The sequence below is a fragment of the Brienomyrus brachyistius genome, unplaced genomic scaffold (genome assembly GCF_023856365.1).
Source record: "Brienomyrus brachyistius isolate T26 unplaced genomic scaffold, BBRACH_0.4 scaffold27, whole genome shotgun sequence".
Lineage (NCBI taxonomy): Eukaryota > Metazoa > Chordata > Actinopteri > Osteoglossiformes > Mormyridae > Brienomyrus > Brienomyrus brachyistius.
The window spans coordinates 1,710,678-1,732,903 of NW_026042306.1; the positions used below are offsets into that span (position 1 = coordinate 1,710,678).

Genomic DNA, 22,226 nt, shown 5'->3' on the forward strand with positions numbered 1-22,226 from the left:
TCGCCTAGTTTGCATAATGTGCAATATGCATGAAATTGTAATGAATTGAGTTGTAATTGTAGGAGAGAGGAATATTGTCGTGGGAGAGACAAAAACTGGTTAAAAACACCCTAAATACATTTTGAACTGCAAATGAACTTTCTTCAGTCGATTCTTGTTTTTTAATATCACAATTCCAACCCTCCTCTTTTATCCGGGCATGAGACCAGCAAAAGTGACCCCAAAGAGACACTGGCGGACTACATACACAGAGGCTGTGCTGGCTCACAGAAAAAGTGGATCATCATCATTTTGGTCAAGGTTCTCTATGTTAGGTTCAGCAACTGAGGGAGCTGACTTAAATGAGCACTGGCTATAGATCTAGCATCTCTTCCCTCCAACTCAACAAGCCCCAGAAATGTTGACACAATTGTCTGCTTGGTGTTACTAAAGTACCTTATCACAATCCCCATTTACATCTGTGGACTCTTTGAGGAGGTGGCTAAAACAATGCTCACCCACATCTACGGCCAACCTTTTTAGAAAGTATGCTGCTAGAACATCATTAATCACTGTGTCCTGTGCATTTTGAAGTGGTTAGCAAGAGTGGAGTCTGAGAAAGCAGCTCTACATGCTTTTCCAATGTGGTCACATGCCAGCATAGAACAGTGTTCAGTAATAGCTAATCTTATGGTGACCTCTGCCTTCTTTTGCAGAACAATTGATGGCAGTGTGGTTTGGGTGGAACCGTTAGAAGGTTTTGCCTTTTGAGAATGTTTTTGAGTTGTCGTGTTTTTTTACATCACTAAGTTTGGCATAGAAATCAGCCTTACAATACAGGCACTATGCCCGAGTAGCATCTCCAATAAACAGTTTCAACCAGCCGTTGAATTCAGGGTTTGATCCCCACTGTATTTCTGAGAATACAGTTTAGACTGAGGCATGATGAATGTTTAGCGTATGTCGCAGAGAGGCACACATGCAGTGGACGACGTAAGTGACTGAGGCTGTGAGTCAAATCGGTAATTTATTTTAGTGCAGCCATTTATTTTAGACGTAGAATTTTTTTTATTTACATCCTGCCCTGACTAAGCCAGGGCAGGATCAGCCAGTGGCGGATTTGAGCATGTGCAATTAATTTGCAGTCTAGACGCAGAGGGGTGAACATCTGCTGCTCTGACTGCAGCTAGCAGGGCTGCTGCGTGAGGACTGGCTGCCTATGACACCTTTGGGATGGGAGAGGTGCTCATGGCAGCACTCGCTGCTCGGTGAGAAGAGTAAGAATGATAAATACTTTCACGTCAGAGTCTCCAAAAGTCTCCAGTAACACCATAAAAAGTCGCTAGATTTGTCTCTAGTCGCTTTTTTGAAAACGAGTCACTAGAGGGGTCTGAAAACTCAAGAAATATAGCGACAAAGTTGCTAAGTTGGCAACACTCAGTGCGCATGCGCGAGTGTGGAGCCGCCTCTGAAAATCATTTCACCCACATTGTTCAAATAGACCAGACGCATGGACCAGAGCTGTGGGACTCGCTCATTTCGCCTTTCAGCTACCGTGGGTGTCGGCCTTAAAGGTTATTCCTCCTATATGTTTGCTGGTTAAATGCTTTCTTCAACCTAACAATGAAATAAAACACTGGAAAACACCACTAAAGTTTTTCTTCTTCTTTTAGCATGTTGGTTAAGTATAATGCGTTTAAGTGCTTTCTTCTTTTAAAAAACATAAATACCATTAAAGTTTTTCTTCTTTTAACATGCTGGTTAAATATAATGAGTTTAAGTGCTTTCTTCTTTTAAAATACACAAAGTCCTGGGACGCTTGTGCCTACCCCTAACAGCACATGGCTGCAACCGGACCACTGCTGAACGTGTATGCGCTAGCTTACATTCATCCTGCTACATGTTTTATTATTCCTTAAAACGATATGGCCCAAAATCCGCAACATGTGGCATAAGCATGCATGATACCATATACGGACATAACCCCTGGACCAATCAGAATAAGGGAAATGCCCCCTCCTGCTTATGACATCATTAACGGAGCCCTACTAAGCTCCGCCCAAGGTACCACTTAACCTTTTTTTCTGAAGTACCCAACATACAGTACCTGGTGTGGTGGGAAATTGCCCTATACTTGAGTAGTGAATTGGACAGCTTTACATGCTTTATATTTCGTATATGCTGTATGTCCTCTGCAGTCCCTGTACCAGCTTCTACTGTTACAAAGACAGAGACTGTGGATCATGCGCAAAGCACCTAGGCCAGTTTGAGTCCAATTGAACATATACAGTATATGCAGGAGTAAGTTGATTCCCAATCACCTTATCTGGGGTGTCTTAGTTCGATTTTGTATGATTTCAGCCGGACTAATATTTTACATGTACTTTAAAAGTCTGGCTTTAGTTTAACTAACACAATAATTAGATTTTCTTACTGTGCATGTAAATCTACTTAGGGTTTTTTAATAACCACTACATTTTTTACGATTTGTGCTTTAAAAATGGTAAAGTGAAAATGGATGATTTCAACAAACACACTATGTATAAATATTAATGATTCACTTTTGTATTTTCCACAAAATGCATTCAAAAAGTCAGAAAATGACAGGCATCCTTCTCATATCTACAAATGTCAGGAAGAGTCTGCATGTTCTTTCCAACAATAGAAACAACAATGCAAAGTACAACAATTAACAGTTCTGAAAAAAATCACATAATTAAAGTCATGTACATAATACTAATCAAATTAGCCAGAACAAGGTATGGCTACATTTCAATAAACTCATAAATATGAAGAGATTCTTTCTTCCCATGAAAAAAAAACCCAGGAAATCCAGTGGTTTTGGTGGTGTTATTTGTGGAGATATGCATCTAACCATAAGTCTCCAGACTTCCTAAGGGAGCTAAAAAAATGAAAGAAAGCAAAAGTGGGTATTTACAGAGATAAATGACACTTTCATTATCAACATCCCATGTGGGTCACCTCCAGTGAGTGTGCGATTTTGTTCGTTTAAACCCCGATGGTGAGCTGTGTCCTTATAAGTACATTACATTTGTTTTTTTTTAGCAGACGCTTTTGTCCAAAGTGATGTACAAGTGAGGCAAACAGTACATCAACTGGGCATAAATGCAGAGTCTGAGCTTCCAATGAATATCCAGTATTGTTTCAACATCGCAAGAACTTAATAAGACAGCTAGTCAAATCAAAAAACAAAGTGCAACACTAATAGCATTCAGAGAATATAGAGTGGTGTGGGCTAGTAGAGGTTCCCTTACCCAACAATGTCAGCGAAAGCGTGCCAGAGCGATTTGACCTGATAGGGAATGCCGTGTTTCTCACACAGCGCCCTCACCATGGGAGCCGCACGCTGGTAGTTGTGCCGGGGCATTGTGGGAAACAGACTGCAGCAAAACAGGTATGGGGATCACGTCAGGCCTGGCAAACTGTGGCCAGGCTAAAGTATCGAAGGTATCAAATTGGTTGTGTGCTGAAATGCGGTGTGCTGCACTTACTGATGCTCAATCTGGAAGTTGAGGTGTCCACTGAACCAGTCATTGAAGGGAGACTGCTCAACGTTACATGTGGCACTCAGCTTAAAAGGAAGAATAAAGCAAAGATAATGTACATATGCAGTCACTAACAATCTTACCGTACTGTATCTTCCATTATATAAAGGTCATATTAATCTGAGTATTCTTTAAGTTTTTATTAGTCTGGTTTTTGGTGTCAGTGTCAATATTCAAATTGTTGTCTTGTGGTAAAAACACAGTGATTTTGTGGGCAAATCGAAGACAAAGAAAGCTGAAGTTCATCTTGAAGGTTAGGCTGCAGGGATCAAGGCGTACCTGCATGGTCAGCCAATCTTGGTGTGCCTCATGGTCTATGTTCATGGGGATGTGGTTCATCTGTGTGACCCATACAAACCAGTGGCTTTCAAGAAACCTGGGCCAGGAGAGCATGTTATTTGCACAGCATTTCCCGAGTGACACACAGACCTTCGTCTGAATAATCAACTTCTTCCACATATCTTGTGCTTCCCTTGTGGCGTATCTAACAGTCAAGATTAAACTTCCAAAGCCAATGCAATACAAATATGAAGTAAATAATATCCTGCTGAGATCCAATGTTTTGTCCACTGTAGAGGATATTAGGTTTTTGCTCATATCTCTCATACTATACATGCCACTGTATTCAATTCAGTAGTTCCTTAAAGAGGACAGTTAGCATTTTAAGGTTATATCACATGTAGGGGTGTGACCCTGACAACTTCCATTTCTTGTCAAATCAAAATTTTAATCCAACCACCTATTTTCTGTAACTACTTGTTTTTTTCAGGGTCACTGGGGGTCCACAGCCTATAGGCACCATTCAGGATGGGGCATCAACCCCTAACAGGGTACATTCACACTTACAGACACTCCATTTAACCTCAGCAGTTCTTGGTTTGTGAGGGGAAACCAGAGTACCCAGAGGAAACCCCACAAACCCACGGGGAGAACATGCAAGCTCCACACAGAGAACCATGGCAGAAACTTAAACCCAGGTCCCAGTAGTGTAAGGCAACAGTGCTAACCACTGTTCCCCCATGTCACCTATAATTTTAATCAATAATTATAATAAAGAAAAACTTTTTTCACTGAATCTCAGGAGGATATATAAAATATATAGACAATATACATAAGAGTAAACCATCAATAAAAGTGAAATATTTTATACTATTTTGTTATTGGTCCAAAGATCTCACATGGATGCTGAGGTTATATGAAAATAATCAACTTCAAAATGTTTAGCGACATTACACCAAATTGGTTATTTTTGTATAAACCCACACCTTGTTATGGTTTATCCCTTACTTATCGGACATACTGGCATATTGCACATTGAATAGATTTCTGTGAAACTGCAGTGGTCTATTATGGTACTGTATCCAACAGAATGATGTGGGGGTGTGTAGCCAGCCATGCTTCTCTAAGTGAGGAGATGAGGAATGAGAGTAATAACTGCTGTTTGTAAGTGTGCAGTTTGTGGACAAAATACAGCGTTTGAGTGGAGTTCATCCCTCAGGTCTCACCTTACACAAGTGAGCAGCAACACCGAGCCCCAGACTCCGTAAAAAGGCACATAGCAGTAGAAGAATCTCATGTAGAAGCTTGTCCACCAAGCCAAATCCTACAATGGGGAAGAAGAACACTGAAGAAGAACAGGATATGTCCACTTCATCGATTATGTAATCTATCCCTCTGTTCATTAATACGGAACACTGTGCCATTAGCTGCACCATCAAGTCATCCTACAGCCATCAGTACAACTTACCACCCAGAGACGTTGAGACAGCATCGTTCGCACGACTTGCAGATTGAAAATGACAGGAATGATAAGCGGAGGTCCAACTGAGAAAGATCATGAGATACAGGTATTGCATTATATCTTAATAATGTATTGTTTCTGTGCTCATAAACACTGTCACATTTCAACCAAGGAAGTTATCATCATCACCATCATTATTATTATTATTATATTTTCACTTCATGGTCCTTAAGCCGGTCTGTACAAAGTAACTGGGTCTCAACTACTCAGGACTACCCTACACACTGTGTCACCCTGTGGCAGTAATCAGAAGTACAAGCAAATTGCATGTCAGTTTAAGGAGAGTAAGAGGAACTCACTGAGAAAGAAATACTGATGCTGATGATTATAAGGTAAATACTTCAGCTTCTTTATTCCATACTGAAAAGCAGAAAAGCAATGTATCAGCTTACTTGTATATCCAACAGTCTGTGAACACGTTTTGGTAAAGTACTATCTTTACATCTATCTACACCTATACATCAGTATGTCAGAAGTGGACCGTCAGGATTACTCATTACAGCCCAGTCATTTATGGAGGGTGTATTGTGACAATATTCAATAAATTAATATGTCACTAAAATTATTTTTTTTATTATAATTAAATACAATTATAATTTAAATTATTATTTTAATCATTGTTTAAATTGTTATTTAAATGATTGTTTAAATGACCATTTAAATGATACAACAACCATAAAAATTATCTGTCAAAGTTACTTATCAAACTCAGTGGGCGGGCTCTAATAAAAAAATTAACATCTGCTTGGTTGCACTGCAAATTAATTCACAATAGACTGGTGTTACCTAATCAATTGATTTCTCATTTATAACCACGCTATGTCTGTTCCGTCGTATTTCTGGTCATATGACAGAAACTTCCTAATAGTTTGGTAACAATGGTAACTGGAGTTAGAACCTGATTTAGAAAGAAGGTATTACAGATGAGCAGTTCCTAAGTTATTGTTCCTGTCCTGACACCACACAAGGAAATGTGTATTATACAAGCTTATACAAGCCTCCTAACTTTAGGATAACTACACAGTCCCGCTCATGATGTAATGACACAAGTTATGCTTATAATGGCCACATTTTACCTCAGTAGTGCCCCCCTTATCCACAGGTGAGTGTGCGGGGCAGCGTGTGGCTCAGTGGGCTAAGCCTTTCTGCCTATGATTGGAATTCTGCCAGTTCTAGCCTGGCCTTTGAAAAATAGCCACATCTGTAGGGTATTGAGCACGATCCTTAACGCCATCCTTAAGCTCAATGGGCACTGCAACAGGTGGCTGCCCTTCCCTGCCAAGCTTGCTCTCACCTATGTGCGTGCAAGATAAGCAAAAAGAGAATTTTCTCACCAGGATCAATGAAGTGTCATTATTCTTACGTTTGAAGTTTGAAGATCTACCATGGATAGCCAAAAATAATCCACAGACCCTATATATAGCGTGATTTTCATACACATGCATATGTATAAGTTTAAATGGTACATTATGCACAGTAAGACATAACCAACATTAAATACAGTAATAATACATTGTACTCAATTCTCAAGAGATGGTGGAGCAATGAAAAAATGACAGAACAGACAAAAAGCGGTTATAAATGAGAATTCAACCGACTAGGCGAGATTGATCTGTTGCGACTTAGTTATCAATGCAACCAATCAGAAGTTACGTTTTGTTTAGATCCTGCCCTGAGTATGATGGGTGACTCTGACACATAATTTTAATGGTTGCTGGTATCAGTTAAGTTGTAATTTAAATAATCACGATATTCATAACCTACAGAGACTTACTGCATTGCTCATTTTTTGCTAATCCTCGTTTGTTAAGATTTCATGTTAATTTTGGTTAAGGAGACTTAGCCATGCAGTCAAAACACCTTTTTTTTGTATGTCACACACCCCTGGCCACATCATAAAGACAATCAGCAGAACAAGGCGCATCTCTTCATGAATATGTCAAGGCCAGTACCTCCACAGGCTGGGTGTTTCCCACTACAAAGACATGTTGTGTGTTGACGTCAGGGTCCTTGCCAAAGATGTTGGGCTTGGCATGATGCTGGAAGTGCAGATGATTCCACCAGCAGGCAGAAGCACCCTGGGGGCAGACAGACAAGCCCAGGGAGATCCCCACCATGCATGTCTCATTCCTCACGTTTTCTTTTAGCACTTTATTCTTGGTCTGTCTCCTGTTTTCATTTTTCTCAGTCCTCACTCTGTGACCTGCCTTTTAGCAATGCATCACAGTACCATTAATCTCATCCTCCCCAAAGGTCTTTGCATCAACTGACCCTGAATTATGAAAAAAATACTATTATAAAGTTATTTCTGTGAAACATCTTTGCTGTTTACCCCAATTCCAAACAGATTTCCCTGTCCCTTCCCTGTGTTCACCATTTTCTCATTGCTTTTGAATGTTTTGAAAATTAGAAAATAAATGTCATTGTTTCCCTACACTGATTTATATGATCTGCACTGAATTATGTTTGCAATCTTTTTTTTTTACATGCTGTTTGTTTTGCACATTAAACACTACCTGGGTACATAGTTTCACTGTGGGCACACTTCATACCTATGCAGGCAGTTTTTTTCTCTACTAGGGACCTTAAATAAAAAAGCAAAAATATGATATCACTCTGAGAGTCAGAAATTATTCACCTTGGAACTGTTCACTAGGAAGGTACCTGTCTTTGCTAAGTATACCATCAAAACTACAAATACTGCAAAAATATCTGCATTATATTAGTATGTGGTCACTGCAGTTATTCTTATGGAGATCCAATTTTTGACAATTATTGTTGTTACTGTTTTTGTTATTATTTTGTGTCTCGGATTGGCTGAGATGTTCACCAATCCAGTGTCTCTCAACCCAGTCCTCGAGCTGAGACAGTCCGCGTTTTTCCTCCTTCCCAAATCTGAGCATTCCTCTACCTGATTGTTTGGTTCAGGTGTGCTGGGAGCTGGGAGGGAACAAAAATGTGGACTGTCTGGGAGTCTCTGACTCATGTTATACTCATATTACTGCATCTTGGTGTGACAGAGAGGCATTTATTACATTAGGGAAGCTCAATTCACATATCAACACAATGCAGATAATAATGGTGCCCATTACCACAGGTCAACAGATGAGAATAACTCTCATAACTTTAGCCACAACCCTCATATAGATACCCTACAGTCTGCAGTCCACTTATAGGCTCCCACACAGTGTGCCAGGATATGGATAGTTTGAATTTTAGTAAACAAACTACTTTTACATTTGAATAAAGTGAACATCCTCTCCATTTTCAAACCTTTATGTGTCCAACAACAAATTTGTGTAGCAGGTGATTCCAATACGACGTTTTGAACACGGATAGGTGACCAAAATCATGTTGAAGCCATCCAGCCTGGGCCTGCAAGAGAACCACATATTAATATGGTTCAGTTTGGCAGAGTACAACCTATCAGGATTCAAGGGTTTTATTCGTCACATGCAAGGTTTACAGTCAGACCATAACCTAGAGCGAAATGCAAGGTGGTTAACCCTGCTATACTAAAGAGTGGAAGCAAAAAAGACATTAAGAGTAACATTATAATAAATAGTCACAGATGAGGAAAGTTACACTGTAAAAAGTACATACACCAGAGATGTGCAACAAAGATCAAATAAAGTGTGAGCTGCATAAATAAGGAGAGGATATAAATTAAATGTGTCAATTTAGTATTAAGCAGTCTAATGGCTTGAGGATAGAAGCTCCTTCTGAGCATCGCAGGTCTCACTGAGAGACAGCAGAAGTACTTCCAGACCTCAGCCTAGTAAAGAGGTAGTGGTTTGTGTGGGTAGGTTGTGTCCCTGCTGATTTTGGCAGCTCAGCTCCCGGATCGTCTGAGGTAATTGTCTTGCAGGGACAGTATATCAGCCATGGGTAATTCTTTCACTCCACTCATTTTTGATACTTCTTTCATTCCACTCATTTCATTTTTGTTCACTCTCTTGTTCTGGATATATGAGTTTCCTGTCATGTGACACATGAGCGCTAAGATGTAGTGATTATACCTGAGATGTGCTAAGAAGCACTGCACACATCAAGCTTGGGATCCACCCTGTGCCCCATGTCCACAGCACTAGCAGGGACAACATTTCTAAGAGCAGGATATGCCCCAAGTGGAGGCAGAAGAAAGTGGCATCGGCTCGAAACAGGCCCTTTTTCTCCACTTGCTCTCGGAGGGCTCGGAAGCCTTGGAGCACCATAGCCTTTGATATAAGGAAAAGAGAAAATCACATGACACAGGAAGATTCCAATGCAGAGGAAAAAGTAAGAGAAACAATTAAGAAATGAGAACAATTGGATTTACAGAGGCAATTTGAAACAATGTAGCAACTGTGTGAAAATACTAGAATCCTGCCTTTGAATGTATCAGTCTTGCTCCCCTTAAATCATGTGACACAGGTTCGGATTCACATTGCATTCAACTCTCATGTATGGATTAACTCCAAAAGGTCAACCATCAGTGTCCCTTATCTTCATAAACTCTGCTGAACAATAACCTGACACAGTAATAACCTTTGGCAATTTGCACAAGCTTGGAAGGTGAATGTCGGCACTCACATTCTTCTGGTGGTCCTGACTAGGCTCCGAGGGGGCCAGCTCTCCAATCAGCAGTGGCTTCAGAAACTTTCGCACGAAGCCAGGATCTGGGTGGAATGCAACAAACGCATCCTAAAATGCAGCCACAGAGAAATGATGTGTTATCATTTGCCATTATCCATGGTTACACAACACGTTCATATTACAAGGGTATCACAGTGCAAAATGTTTCCTGGCTGTTACTATTTTTTTCTATGTTTTCTTTAAAAAGCTCCCTGAGCAGTGTTTATTTTTATATTTCTCAATAATCTATAGTATGACAATTTCAAAAAAGTTCTTTAGCAAGCAGATGTACTCTTAATCATAATATGAGTAACATCACAACGAAGTGTCATTTTAAATAATATTACTGTATTTTACACATGCAAAAAAAATTAACAATGTAAAGTGTAAAATATTAAGCAAATGATTTTAATATACCTGTCATCTGTTTCACATAAATAAGAAAAACCATACAGGGCATATTTTTATGGACTTACAACATGCAGGATAAGGTTCAAACGGTTCTTCTGACAGTATAATAAACCACTACACTACACGATCTGCAAAGGGTCAGGTTCTAAACAATGCCTGGTTATTGCAACGTGCCAGTCCAGCCATACACGAAGTCTGGATGCGGACTGAGATTTCGTACCGTGGCGTCCTCCCCAGCGTAGTGGGTTATAACCCGATATCCTCCCGGATGCTTCTTAACCCACTCGGTTACATTATACACTTTTCTTTCAATGACGATCCACTGGTCGTTTCTGCTGCGGTGTCTCTGCACCTCCTCCCACGTATAAACACCGCTGTCTCGGCTGCTACCGGGGGCGGCTTCAAGGTGCCGTCGCCCGCCGCCCATTGTTGCTGCTCCTTATCGTCTTGCTCGTCTCCACCTGGGCGCTGTTGCTCCCTTTTACTGCAGGGCATAAGCAACGGAGAAAGGAAACGCAGAAATACTAGGCCTACAACACAGAAGCTTTGACAAGAACGGCATCAATATATAGTACATGACGTGGACATATATGTTCTAAGGATAATTGTAACATCTATTATGATACTGCTGTAGAAGCACCACGGAATTTACTGAAAAATTGCACAGGTAAATTTACAATTGTTCATGATTCCCCACACTGAAAGCATTAATAATATATATTTTATCGATAGATACACAGACTGACAGACATTAGGGAAGCTAAGACCCCATTTCTTATTTTCTTATTTAATTTAACCCCATTTCTTATTGATCGTATCAATGGGTAAGAATAGCCTATTAATTCGTAGTTATTTCTTCAAGCCGAACGGTCATGTTCTCTTTATATTATTTTATTACTACAGCTGCTTTTATAAGCACTGAATTATTAACGATACTGCGTCCATACTTTGTTACTCTAGATATTACATACTGTACATCACAGACAGGAGATCCGCCTCTATATGCAGATGCATGGTACAGCTCCGTTGCACTCACCTGTTCCTTGCGGGTTTCCCTCACTGCCACATCCCTGCGCCGTATAAGTGCACTACGTCTCTCCCGTAACAAAGTCCAGTCGATTCCGTTGCTCCTTATGCAACGCGCTCATTCACGATCAGCTCGGTGCCCCGGCGATCATTCGAGGCCTCCCTCTCCAATCGGTGCCTTCTTCGGCACTGCCTGCGAACTCGCAATTGGTCCGGATCGCTCTTCCGACAGTAAGCGAGAGAGAGGGACGCCGCATTTTGCTCCCAGGGGTGCTCTGCTGGTAATACAGGCCAGGGTGATCGGTGAATGTTATGGACTCGCTGGTGCACTGCCAGTTTGCTAAACATGAGGATCCAGCAGATGCGTGAATATTGAAAACACTCGCGCCAATCTAAATCCCATAATTGTTAAGTAAAGATTCAGGTTAATAATAAAAAAATCGCAACTAGAAACTGATGTTCAGGGGATGCGTGTTTGGCATGCTTACATTGGGTTGCTCATGTTTAATCGTTGAAAGAGTGATTTATTTATATTCCATATTTGCAGTATATTACAAAGGCATCACAGTTAAACACTAAACACCAATACTTACCCCAAAGGAAGTAAACTGAAATACAAGTTAGTAAATACTGTGGTATACATAATTGTTGAGAATTATCAGCTCAGTATCCGTTGGACGCACTTTCAGGAAGACCTACAATACAGCCTTTGTGTAACCTACTTTACCTGTTGCTTAACCCATTCTTCGTGGAGAATTAGTTATACAGTGAAGTTGCTCAGACGTCTTAAAGATCATTTGTCACATCAGAACAGGAGCACTCAAGGACATTTACTTTGCCATGCATTAACACTTCAGCTTTGATACAGTCTTACGTCTGTATCAATGTTTTTTTTTCCTTCTGTGGTAGACATTGTTAGTAGATTTCTTGTGGTACTTTCTCCATTTTGTAAAGCATTTACCAGTCCCTGCTGTTCTGTCAAGTGATGATAGCTTGGCCACTAGGATCATTTTTAAACAGTTCAATTCCATTTATTTGTATATACTGTAGTACCTTTCACAGCAGTGTCACCCCAAGGCTCTTTAAAGTGTTTAGTGTTGTAATACAATACAACATCATTAAGAGAGAACAATACAAAAATAGGGAAAAAAGACAAAGAAATGAAGAAAACTCCCAGGTAAGGAGAAAAAAAACCTCTGGGGGGTCCAAGGTCCCAACCCCCCCCCCCCCCCCCCCCCACCCCTCGGGCATACTATCATTATAGTGACAGTAGACTGTAGTCAAGGTGAAAGCCAAAGTTCAATCAATGAGTCAATTCTCCATGCCGGCCTGTGCAGTGTGCAGATTGAAGTCTGTACCCATGATATTACGGTTTGTAGGTCACATCCACAAGGTGCCCCCAATAAGGAATATGTAAGTAGGGGAACTTCAGTCAGTCAACTGAAGTCAGTCCTGAACCTAACAGTGCAGGGAACTAAGAGCAGGGTTTATGTGTTCAAACATCCTGTTCTTGGTGACAATTTGAGTTGTTGCATTTTGAATACGCCGCAAGGTGTTTAATGTCCAGTGTGTGCTCCCCAACAACAGAGCATTAGAGTAGTTTAGCCTACTGTATACAAAGGCAGCATCCCATAGTAGATCTATGGGAAACAGAACAAAATTTTAAAACGTAACTCTCATCCGATCACAGCACTCGCATGTCTCATTTTTGTACATGATCCTTTGCCTGTTTTGTTTTGTTTGCTGACGGCATCATACTGTATGCCATAGGTAGGGAGAGTTCTGTTCAAAGAGATTCTTTTAAAGTGTCTGAAAGTGTCTCATTTTGGCAAGTATGGCTCTGAAACCTGGATGACAGTGACTCAGTGGTTAGTGCCATTGCCAAACATCTCCCTGGTTGAGGAGACATGAAGTTAGAGAACTGGTAACTCCAAGCTGGCCACAGTATGTACATCCTGGCTGGGTTAACCAGTTGGTGTCAGCTTGTTTCCTCTGTTTCCTCATTTACTAGGATGGGCTAGAGATTCGCTGTTTGAGGTGAGGAGTTGAAAGATGGATGCTTATGGCATTTATTCCTATCTTAAACAATATTTATGATAATGTCACATATGTATGAAGTCATTTTTAATCAGAAATAAAACAGCTGGGGAGGTAAATTTATAATTCGAACTTTTAAATCAGATGGGAAAAACACAGAAATGAAATCTGGGAGTGGTGAGAATCATCAGGTAATATAATCTTCACTGAAAGTACTGTCATTAGTATTGCCAAACCAGAATCTCAGCTTTGTGTGCCTGTAGTTACTGACAATAGTTATATTAAAGCTTCACAAGATGCCAGCATTGCTAATACGATGTTACCACACTGTGGGTGCCAGGTATGCACAAATGCCTGGGTAGCTGGGTAGTGTGCTTAATGTCGTGCAAGCAGCTAACCAGCATTTTCTGATAACTCACTGGATTTTCTCTTGGGAAATAGAAATCATATAAATAATATAAACCTATCTTTTCAGGCTTGTCCCATAGTTCAATACAATACAGTAGTGATCAAAATTAGAGAATGAGTGATGTTTTGTAATTTGCAAACTTGCTGCTTATCCAAAATCAAAGTTATTCTAACTGGAGTGGAAGAGATATATTTAAATTATATTTCATGAGTGTAAACTACTGCATGTCACAAAATGGAAGGTCTGCGATCAAAATTAAAGAACAATTTGTTATACTTGATATTTTGGTTGGTTTGTTTGGTTCTAATATAAAATACCTTAAAAAATCCGGCACCCCAATCTATTTGGCAACTTTGTAAGTCTCTTAGATGCCTCTCCAAAATGCCTGATACCTTGTAATGTCAGGATGAAGACTGACAGGATGACCCTCTTTGCTATTGAGAGAGAAGTTAATCGTTCCAAGAGCTTCATTTCTTGAATACTGAAACTGAACCATTCAAGTCCCAAAAAAATGGCTGATCAACTGTCTTTGGATTGTAGGGGAAACTAGAGTACTCAGAGTAGGGATGAAATGGTAGTACAGTGATTCCACGCCTATCGCGGAAGATGTGTCCCAAACCTATCAGTAATAGGTAAAAATCTGCGATATAGAAAGACCATATAAATAAACATTTCTTTATAGTTTAAGCCTTAAAATAACCCTTCCACACGCTTCAAACACACGTAAACTTAATAATAATAATAACAATAATTATAATAATATGTTAAAAAATAAATATGCTAAATTGGCCCGTAGGTGTGCATGTGTGAGTGAATGGTGTGTGAGTGTGCCCTGCGATGGGCTGGCCCCCCATCCTGGGTTGTTCCCTGCCTCGTGCCCATTGCTTCTGGAATAGGCTCCGGACCCCCCGCGACCCAGTAGGATAAACGGTTTGGAAAATGGGTGGATGAATGGATTATACAGGAACAATATTTTTAGGTACCTTTGAAATAAGATGAGATTTCTCATTGTGTGATTGGAGCTGCAACACTTCACAAGGATTTAAAAAGTACTGACAAAGACAAAGCCGGCGGCGTGTGCATCTATGTGAATAACTCTTGGTGTAGTACAATACAGCTCACCGGACCTGGAATTTATTACGCTGAAGTGCAGACTGTTTTATCTACTGAGGGAATTCACCACAGTGTTTCTCACCACCATTTACATCCCCCCTCAAGCTAATGCTAAGCTAGCACTCGCAAGATGCTACAAACGGACTGCAAAACACCAGTCCTGGGGAGATTTTAATCACACCAATCTCAAAACTGTGCTACCCAAATTCGACCAGTTTGTTGATTTTCCAACCATAGGAAATAACGCGTTGGATCATGTATACTGCAACAAAGCAAACGCTTTCAAAGCGTCCCCCTCCCTCCACATCGGTCAGTCTGATCACATCTCTTTGTTTCTGACCCCAGCATACAGTACAAACCCCTCATTGCCAGAACAATGCTCACTGGGCTCACTGTACGGTCCATCAGAGTCTGGCCCAAAGGAGCCATGACCAGAGTACAGGACTGTTTTGATGACACAGACAGGAATTTGTTTAAACTGAAATCCACACAGGACAACCACACCGACTTGAATGTATACGCATCCTCTGTTGTTTCCTACATAAACTTCTGCATGGACACTGTAATCACTTTCAAGGACATTCACACTTTCCCCAACCGCAAACCGTGGATGAACAGGGAAGTTCAAGAGCTGCTGAAGTCACGCAATGTGGCTTTTCACACCGGTGACCGAGAAGCCAACTTGGCAGCCAGGTCCAACCTAAGGAGAGGCATCAGAGAGGCGAAGCGCTTCTACAAAGACAAAATCGAGGAGCACTTCAACAACAATGACCCCCGGCACATGTGGCAGGGAATCAATTAAATTATCGACTACAAAAACAGCAACACCTGTCCAACCAGCACAGTGATCCCTGTCCCACAATGTGAACCACTTTTTTGCACAATTCGACAAAGACACTAACCATCACCACACCAAACTGGCCCTGCGGGAGGCCCCACCAAACACCCTGCTGCTCAACCCACATGAGGTGAGAAGGGCCCTCAGACGCATCAACCCCAACAAAGCAGCAGGGCCTGAAACACTGTGCAGGTCAGCTGACTGCAGATGTTCAACATCTCCCTGGAACAGGCCACCATCCCCACTTGCCTCAAATCCGCCACCATCATCCCCGTCCATAAACAGGCAGCAATCAGGAACTTGACCGACTACCGTCCAGTGGCCCTAACCCCCGTTGTTATGAAGTGCTTTGAGCGGCTGATCTTCACATCAAGAACAACATCCCTCCCTCCTTGGACCAACATCAGTTTGCCTACAGGTTAGCTGAGGATGCCATTACACTGGCCCTCCACACTGCCCTATCATACCTGGAGCAGCACGACAGCTATGTGCGGATGCTGTTTATTGACTACAGCTCTGCCTTTAACACCATCCCCCCCATCAAGCTGGCCATCAAACTGTACAACCTTAGACTGTACACACACCTGTGCAACTGGGACTTGGATTTTTCTCTCCCTCTTCACACATGATTGCAAACCCACCCATGATTCTAACATCATCATTAAGTTTGCAGACGATACAACCATGATAGGTCTGATCTCGAACAGTAACGAGTCATCTTACAGGGAAGAGGTCGAGAACCTGGAGCGCTGGAGCCGAGACAACAACCTCACCCTGAACTCCAAAAAGACAAAAGAGCTGATACTGGACTTCAGGAGACAGAAACACATGGGCCACCACCCCATCAGCATCAGTGGCGAGAGGGTGGAGGTGGTCCAGAGCTTCCGATTTCTCGGGGTTCATATAAGCCGAAAGGCGCCCTAATTCTACCGCAGCAAAATTGCTCATGCACTGTACTTTATACAAAATCATAACCATTCATGAGTACGATTATATTGCACTAATTTACAAGCACCTTATTCACTGTGAATGTGTGTATGTGTGTGTGTGTATGTGTACATATTGTATTTTTTGGATCTTATTGTAAATTTTGTGTATCTCCTTAGGTACTTGGAAATCCTGCATTGGTCGCTCACTCTACTATTCCGTGTGATGACGTCATAATTTTTTCAGCGGCGGCTACGGGTTGGGTGCGAAAATGCGGCTTTCGCGGCTAGCTCTGCATTCCACTTATGAGATATCCGTCATTTTGAATAACTTATTTATCCTTGATTTTCTTATTTTTTACCGGATCAAAATCGGTTCAGTATTCGCAGAGCAACAACAATTTGAAAACAAGGTAACTTTCACGCACTAAATAAAAATCGAAAGAATCATGGGGCATCGATTATTTGTGCACAGGCATATTTATTGCACCCTAAATGTGAAAATTGCCAACTATGATGACGATTGATGCATGCCCACACTGTACAATCGTGTGCCCACTTCAGGATGATTGAAGATTGAAGGGATTTTATATTGATGGGTCAATGTCACGTGACCACCGATCTGGCTCCTGATTGGTTGGAAATCATGCCAGCTAATGTAGATACCCCCAAGTAAATTTTCATTTCAACATTCAACAACATGTTGCAAAAAAAATCACTAAGATTGGTTAGATATTGGCAAAGTTATGGTTGTTTAAGTGCACCATACCCTATTTACAATTTCTTAAATTTATTGAATGAGGCGCAGGCTGCCCTCCGCATATGCAGAGCAAAGTTGCTCTAAGTAGTCACAGTTTTTTCTGCAGTTCTAATTGTAATTACATTAGAACAAAAGGCCGATTTCAGGCATATTAAATCTTCAACATCTCTGGTTCTATTAAAGCTATATTGACAAATGAGGTATCATTTTTTATGGTTTTATAATCTCTTTCCATTAAAATAGGTGTGAAGTTAATCAAGACACCTTGGTGAAAAATTTCCAAGTAACTAAATTCTGCTGGCACGCTCAAAACGAAATCTCATTGTACAGTAAAGACAATAAAGCATCTTTAAAATACACATTAACATGAAACATTTTCCATCCATCCATCCATTTTCTGTACCTTCTTGGCCCATTCAGGGTCATCTGGAACCTATCCTGGAAGCTACAAGCGCACAACAGGGAATAATGCAGGATAGGCCACACGAGACATTTTTTATTTATTTTTATTAATAAACAGAAACATCCATCCATCCATCCATTTTCCAAACCACTTATCCTACTGGGTCGCAGGGGGTCCGGAGCCTATCCCGGAAGCAATGAGCATGAGGCAGGGAACAACCCAGGATGGGGGGCCAGCCCATCACAGGGCACACTCACACACCATTCACTCATGCATGCACACCTACGGGCAATTTAGTAACTCCAATTAGCCTCAGCATGTTTTTGGACTGTGGGGGGAAACCGGAGTACCCTGAGGAAACCCCACGACGACATGGGGAGAACATGCAAACTCCACACACATGTGACCCAGGCGGAGTCTCGAACCCAGGTCCCAGAGGTGTGAGGCAACAGTGCTAACCACTGCACCACCAGGTATGGAAGAAAGAGTTTTGAAAAATGTTATAAAACATTGCCACTTGTCAAAGAATATTTTTTGGTTACCCCTCACAGAATACTTAATCTTCTCCAGTTTTAGAAAGGACATCGTATCTTTGAGCCACTGACTGATAGAGGGAGCTTGGGTGGCTTTCCAATGAAGAAGTTGGTGTCTCACCATAAGGGAAGTGAAAGCTAGAATATCCAGCTGGTTTGAAGTATAATGATAATAATTACCAGGGAGCCCAAAAATGGAAATCTGTGGAGAAATTTCTATAGTCTTGGAAAATACCTTAGACAACATGTTAAAATAGTTCTGTCAAAGATTAGACAGTGAGGGACATGAGTAGAACATGTGAGTGAGGTTACACCATGAATTGTATGAGCATGAGACAAGCACAAGTAGAGTTTGTGTGAATAATGTTGAGGGCAGCATCCAATCAATCATCGTCCAGGTCCAAGCCCAACTCAGATTCCCATGCACTCTTAACTGTGGTGAGTGTTAAACTTTCAAAAGACTGTAATTTAATATAAAGCACTGAGATGAGTGACTTTTGTCTGGGACTTAGGCAGAGAAGCTCCTCCCAAAGTTGACTTGGAGGAGAAGATGGAAATGTCAGAAATAAAGATCTGGCACAGTGTCTGAACTGGAAGTACCGAAAGAGATGAGGTGGGGGTAGGTTAAATTCATTTGACAGCACGGCAAAGTTTTGGAAGATACCATCTTTGTAGAATCCTTGAAAGATTTCAGCCCTTTATTATGCCAAGCAGAAAAGGTGGAATCTGTAAACGAGGGTTTAAAGAAATGCTTCCGCAATAAAGGAGCAATAATGGTGAGGTAGACTTAAAATGTGTCCTGAACTGGTACCATATTTTGAGGGTACAGCATGCCACTTGGTTGACTATAAAGCCAGAGAGCTTAGTTAATGTACTTGCGGTAAGAAGGGCCAGCAAAAAAGAATCAGTACAGGATTGCACCTCTAGCTCACACCAAGGCAAATCAGTCGGTGAAAGCCAAAATAAGACTTTGTGGATGTGTGCTGCCCAATAATACAATTGAAAATTAGGCATGGAAAGACTGTCCTTAAATTTACATCTCTGTAAGACAGATCTACGTATCCTGGGTGCCCTACCTTGCCATAAAAAAGCCGAAATAGTTTGATCAAGACTGGTATGTGGGTGTGCCCTGTGATGGGCTGGCCCCCCATCCTGGGTTGTTCCCTGCCTTGTACCCATAGCTTCTGGGATAGGCTCCGGACTCCCCGCAACCCTGACGATTTGGAAAATGGATGGATGGATAGTTTGATCAATATTTTTGAAAAAACTTTTTGGCAAAAAGAGAGGGAGACATTGAAATAGAAACAAAAATTTGGGCAGGACATTCATTTTAATTTTGATGTTGCTCTGTTTTGTTCTGCTCTGTGTTGCACCATGGTCCTGGAGGAACGTTATCTCATTTCACTATATACTCCGTGTGTGGTTGAAATGACAATAAAAGCCAACTTGACTACTTGACTTGACTACTTTTAACTGTGTTGATCCTACCAATCAAAGAAAGAGGTAGACTAGTCAATTTCTGAAGGTCAGAGCTGATTTTAGATAACAAAGGGGAGAAGTTTGCTGAAATAAGTTCGACCAGTTTTCTACTTACGTAGATCCCCAGATAATTAAACCCAGAGGGGCTCAATTTAAATGGAACATCAAGCTGATCAAGTCACATAGCCAGATCATTAATAGGGAAACATATACACTTGGGAATGTTCACTTTATAACCAGAAAATACACCAAACCTCTGAAAGACTGAAAGAATTATGGGTATGGAGTGGTTTGGATTTGAAACATACAATAATAGATCATCTGTATATAGTGAAAGCTCCATACCAGTACATTTTATCCCAGTGAAGGCAGAGGAAGATCTCAGATATTTTGTAGAATGTAGAAGTGGGGTCAACTTATCTAAAGTTATCTAAAGGGGCAAACCTTCTAAAGAATTCCACAGGTAATCCATCAGGGCCAGCTGCTGTCACGCCCCGCTCGTACGATCCTCATGTGTGCCACGCCCCCCTGATTATCCACGTGTGCTTCCCTGATCGTACCCAGCTGTGTCCGATTATTTTCGCCCAGTCTTGTCTATTTCAGTCCCTGTCTAGCCTGAGTTCATTGTCCGTCATTGATGTTATTCGATGTTCGTGCTTCTGTCCCGTACTGCCCTGCCCGATCCAGAATAAAACCCCATTTTTCCAGTGTTCAGCTTGCCTTGCCTGCTTCTTGCCTGCTCACCTGCCTGAACGATCACCCGTTCTGTACGGATCGTGACAGGTGCCTTATTATTTTGCATACAATTAATAGAATTATAGATTTCCTGTATTGTCAAAGGCGCAACAAGTCGGTCACCAGCATCTTGCTCTAGTAAAGGAAAGTTAAAACCATCTAAGAAGGAATGCATATCTGGTGAGTGTGACGGAAATTCAGATGCATACTGTATAAGTTAGAATAGAAGGAAAAAAATACGGAGTTAATATGAGTAGGGTCTCTAAGTAAAGTACCGCCTTGCTTTATCTCCATGCTCGTAATATGTAGAATGAGAGCGTAAGAGAAGGTGCTCTGCGTCAGTAGTTGTGATGAGCTCAAATTTGGACTGCAACTCAACCCGAGATTTCAGTAGGATAGAGGAGGGAGAAGCAGCAAGCTGTTGAGCTAAAAGGCTAATTTTGGTAGAAAGTTCTTGCATCTTGTTTTTCCAAGATTTGCTTAAATATGCAGAGCAGGCGATGATATGACCCCGTAAGCACGCTTTAAGATATTCCCAAAGCAATTTATGTGAGATTGCTTCCTTCTCGGGGCGGCATTGTGGGACTTTTGAAGATTGACAGCTGACTGATTTCTCCCAGCCCCAAGCAGCTCTAGTGTAAGGCAGGCAGCTCAAATGTCACTTCAGAAACTGCGGGTTTCTTCTATCCTAAAATTTCTATATGATTTTCCAAGCTACAATGAAATGATTACTTTCACTAGTATTCAAGCGTCAAGTCAAGTGAGCTCTATTATCAGATATGCAGTACTGTGCAAAAGCCTTACGCAGTCAAAGGAAATGTTTAAAGCTATTTATCTGAGTAGTAAGTGTATATTTGCTCATAACAAAAACAACATTAGAGCAAATGCAAATTAAGTGTAACAATAAAAACTAACAGGAATATCTTCTGTTCTCCTAAAAGTTACTGATATCTTGTTGGATGGCAAGATGAACACCGCCTTAGTTCCCAAACCCCTACTCAGGGGCACCTCAGTGCCACCTGAACCTTCCATGTATTTGTTAAATTTCACCCCCAACTCAATTAGCTTAATTAGTTAAAAAAAGTCAATGAGATATTTATTAGCCAAACAAAAGTGTGGTAGTGCTTGACTTAATACTTGCTTGAAAAAACAGATCAGCCTATGAGAGGGTTGCTGCAAATACTGGGGTGATTTTAGGAGAGGAGAATTCTACACCAACATAAAGATAATTTAAACATTTTCTTTGGTTAAGATTTTCACGCATTACTGTAGAGTGGCAACATGAAGGGTGGAATATATACAGTATTAGTTGACTGAAAATGAACAGATAATACAGTTATATTCTATATATAACCAACTTTAACTATGTAACACTCTATATGTTTAGTATATGAAACGTAACAAGAAGCTGAATGTAATTATGGGATATTATAGATTTGCATTTGTTTATCCACAGAGACATAAGACTTCAGTGCTGTAGTCAGAAGTTTAGTTGAAAGTCATTAGTTCCTTTGTTTCCAAGCCGTCTGCTTTTCCGATGGCTCTAGCATGGCTAGCAGCCGTGCTTTTTATTTTTTACTGTACCACAAAAAGAGC

The 22,226-nt window shown here is 41.0% G+C and overlaps 1 protein-coding gene across 1 annotated transcript; it reads right to left on the reverse strand.

Moving 5' to 3' along the window:
- Positions 1 to 2,528: 2,528 nt before the first annotated feature.
- LOC125720880 (acyl-CoA Delta-6 desaturase-like) lies at positions 2,529 to 11,626 on the reverse strand. The gene is made up of 13 exons (XM_048996779.1): positions 11,408 to 11,626; positions 10,592 to 10,855; positions 9,919 to 10,029; positions 9,366 to 9,563; positions 8,620 to 8,721; positions 7,299 to 7,424; positions 5,646 to 5,706; positions 5,293 to 5,369; positions 5,051 to 5,148; positions 3,825 to 3,921; positions 3,492 to 3,571; positions 3,255 to 3,380; positions 2,529 to 2,881 (listed from the first exon to the last, which is right to left on the reverse strand). Exons 2-13 carry the CDS (start codon positions 10,796 to 10,798, stop codon positions 2,830 to 2,832), a joined length of 1,335 nt encoding a protein of 444 aa, XP_048852736.1. The 5' UTR covers positions 10,799 to 10,855; positions 11,408 to 11,626; the 3' UTR covers positions 2,529 to 2,829.
- Between the last annotated feature and the right edge of the window lie 10,600 nt (positions 11,627 to 22,226).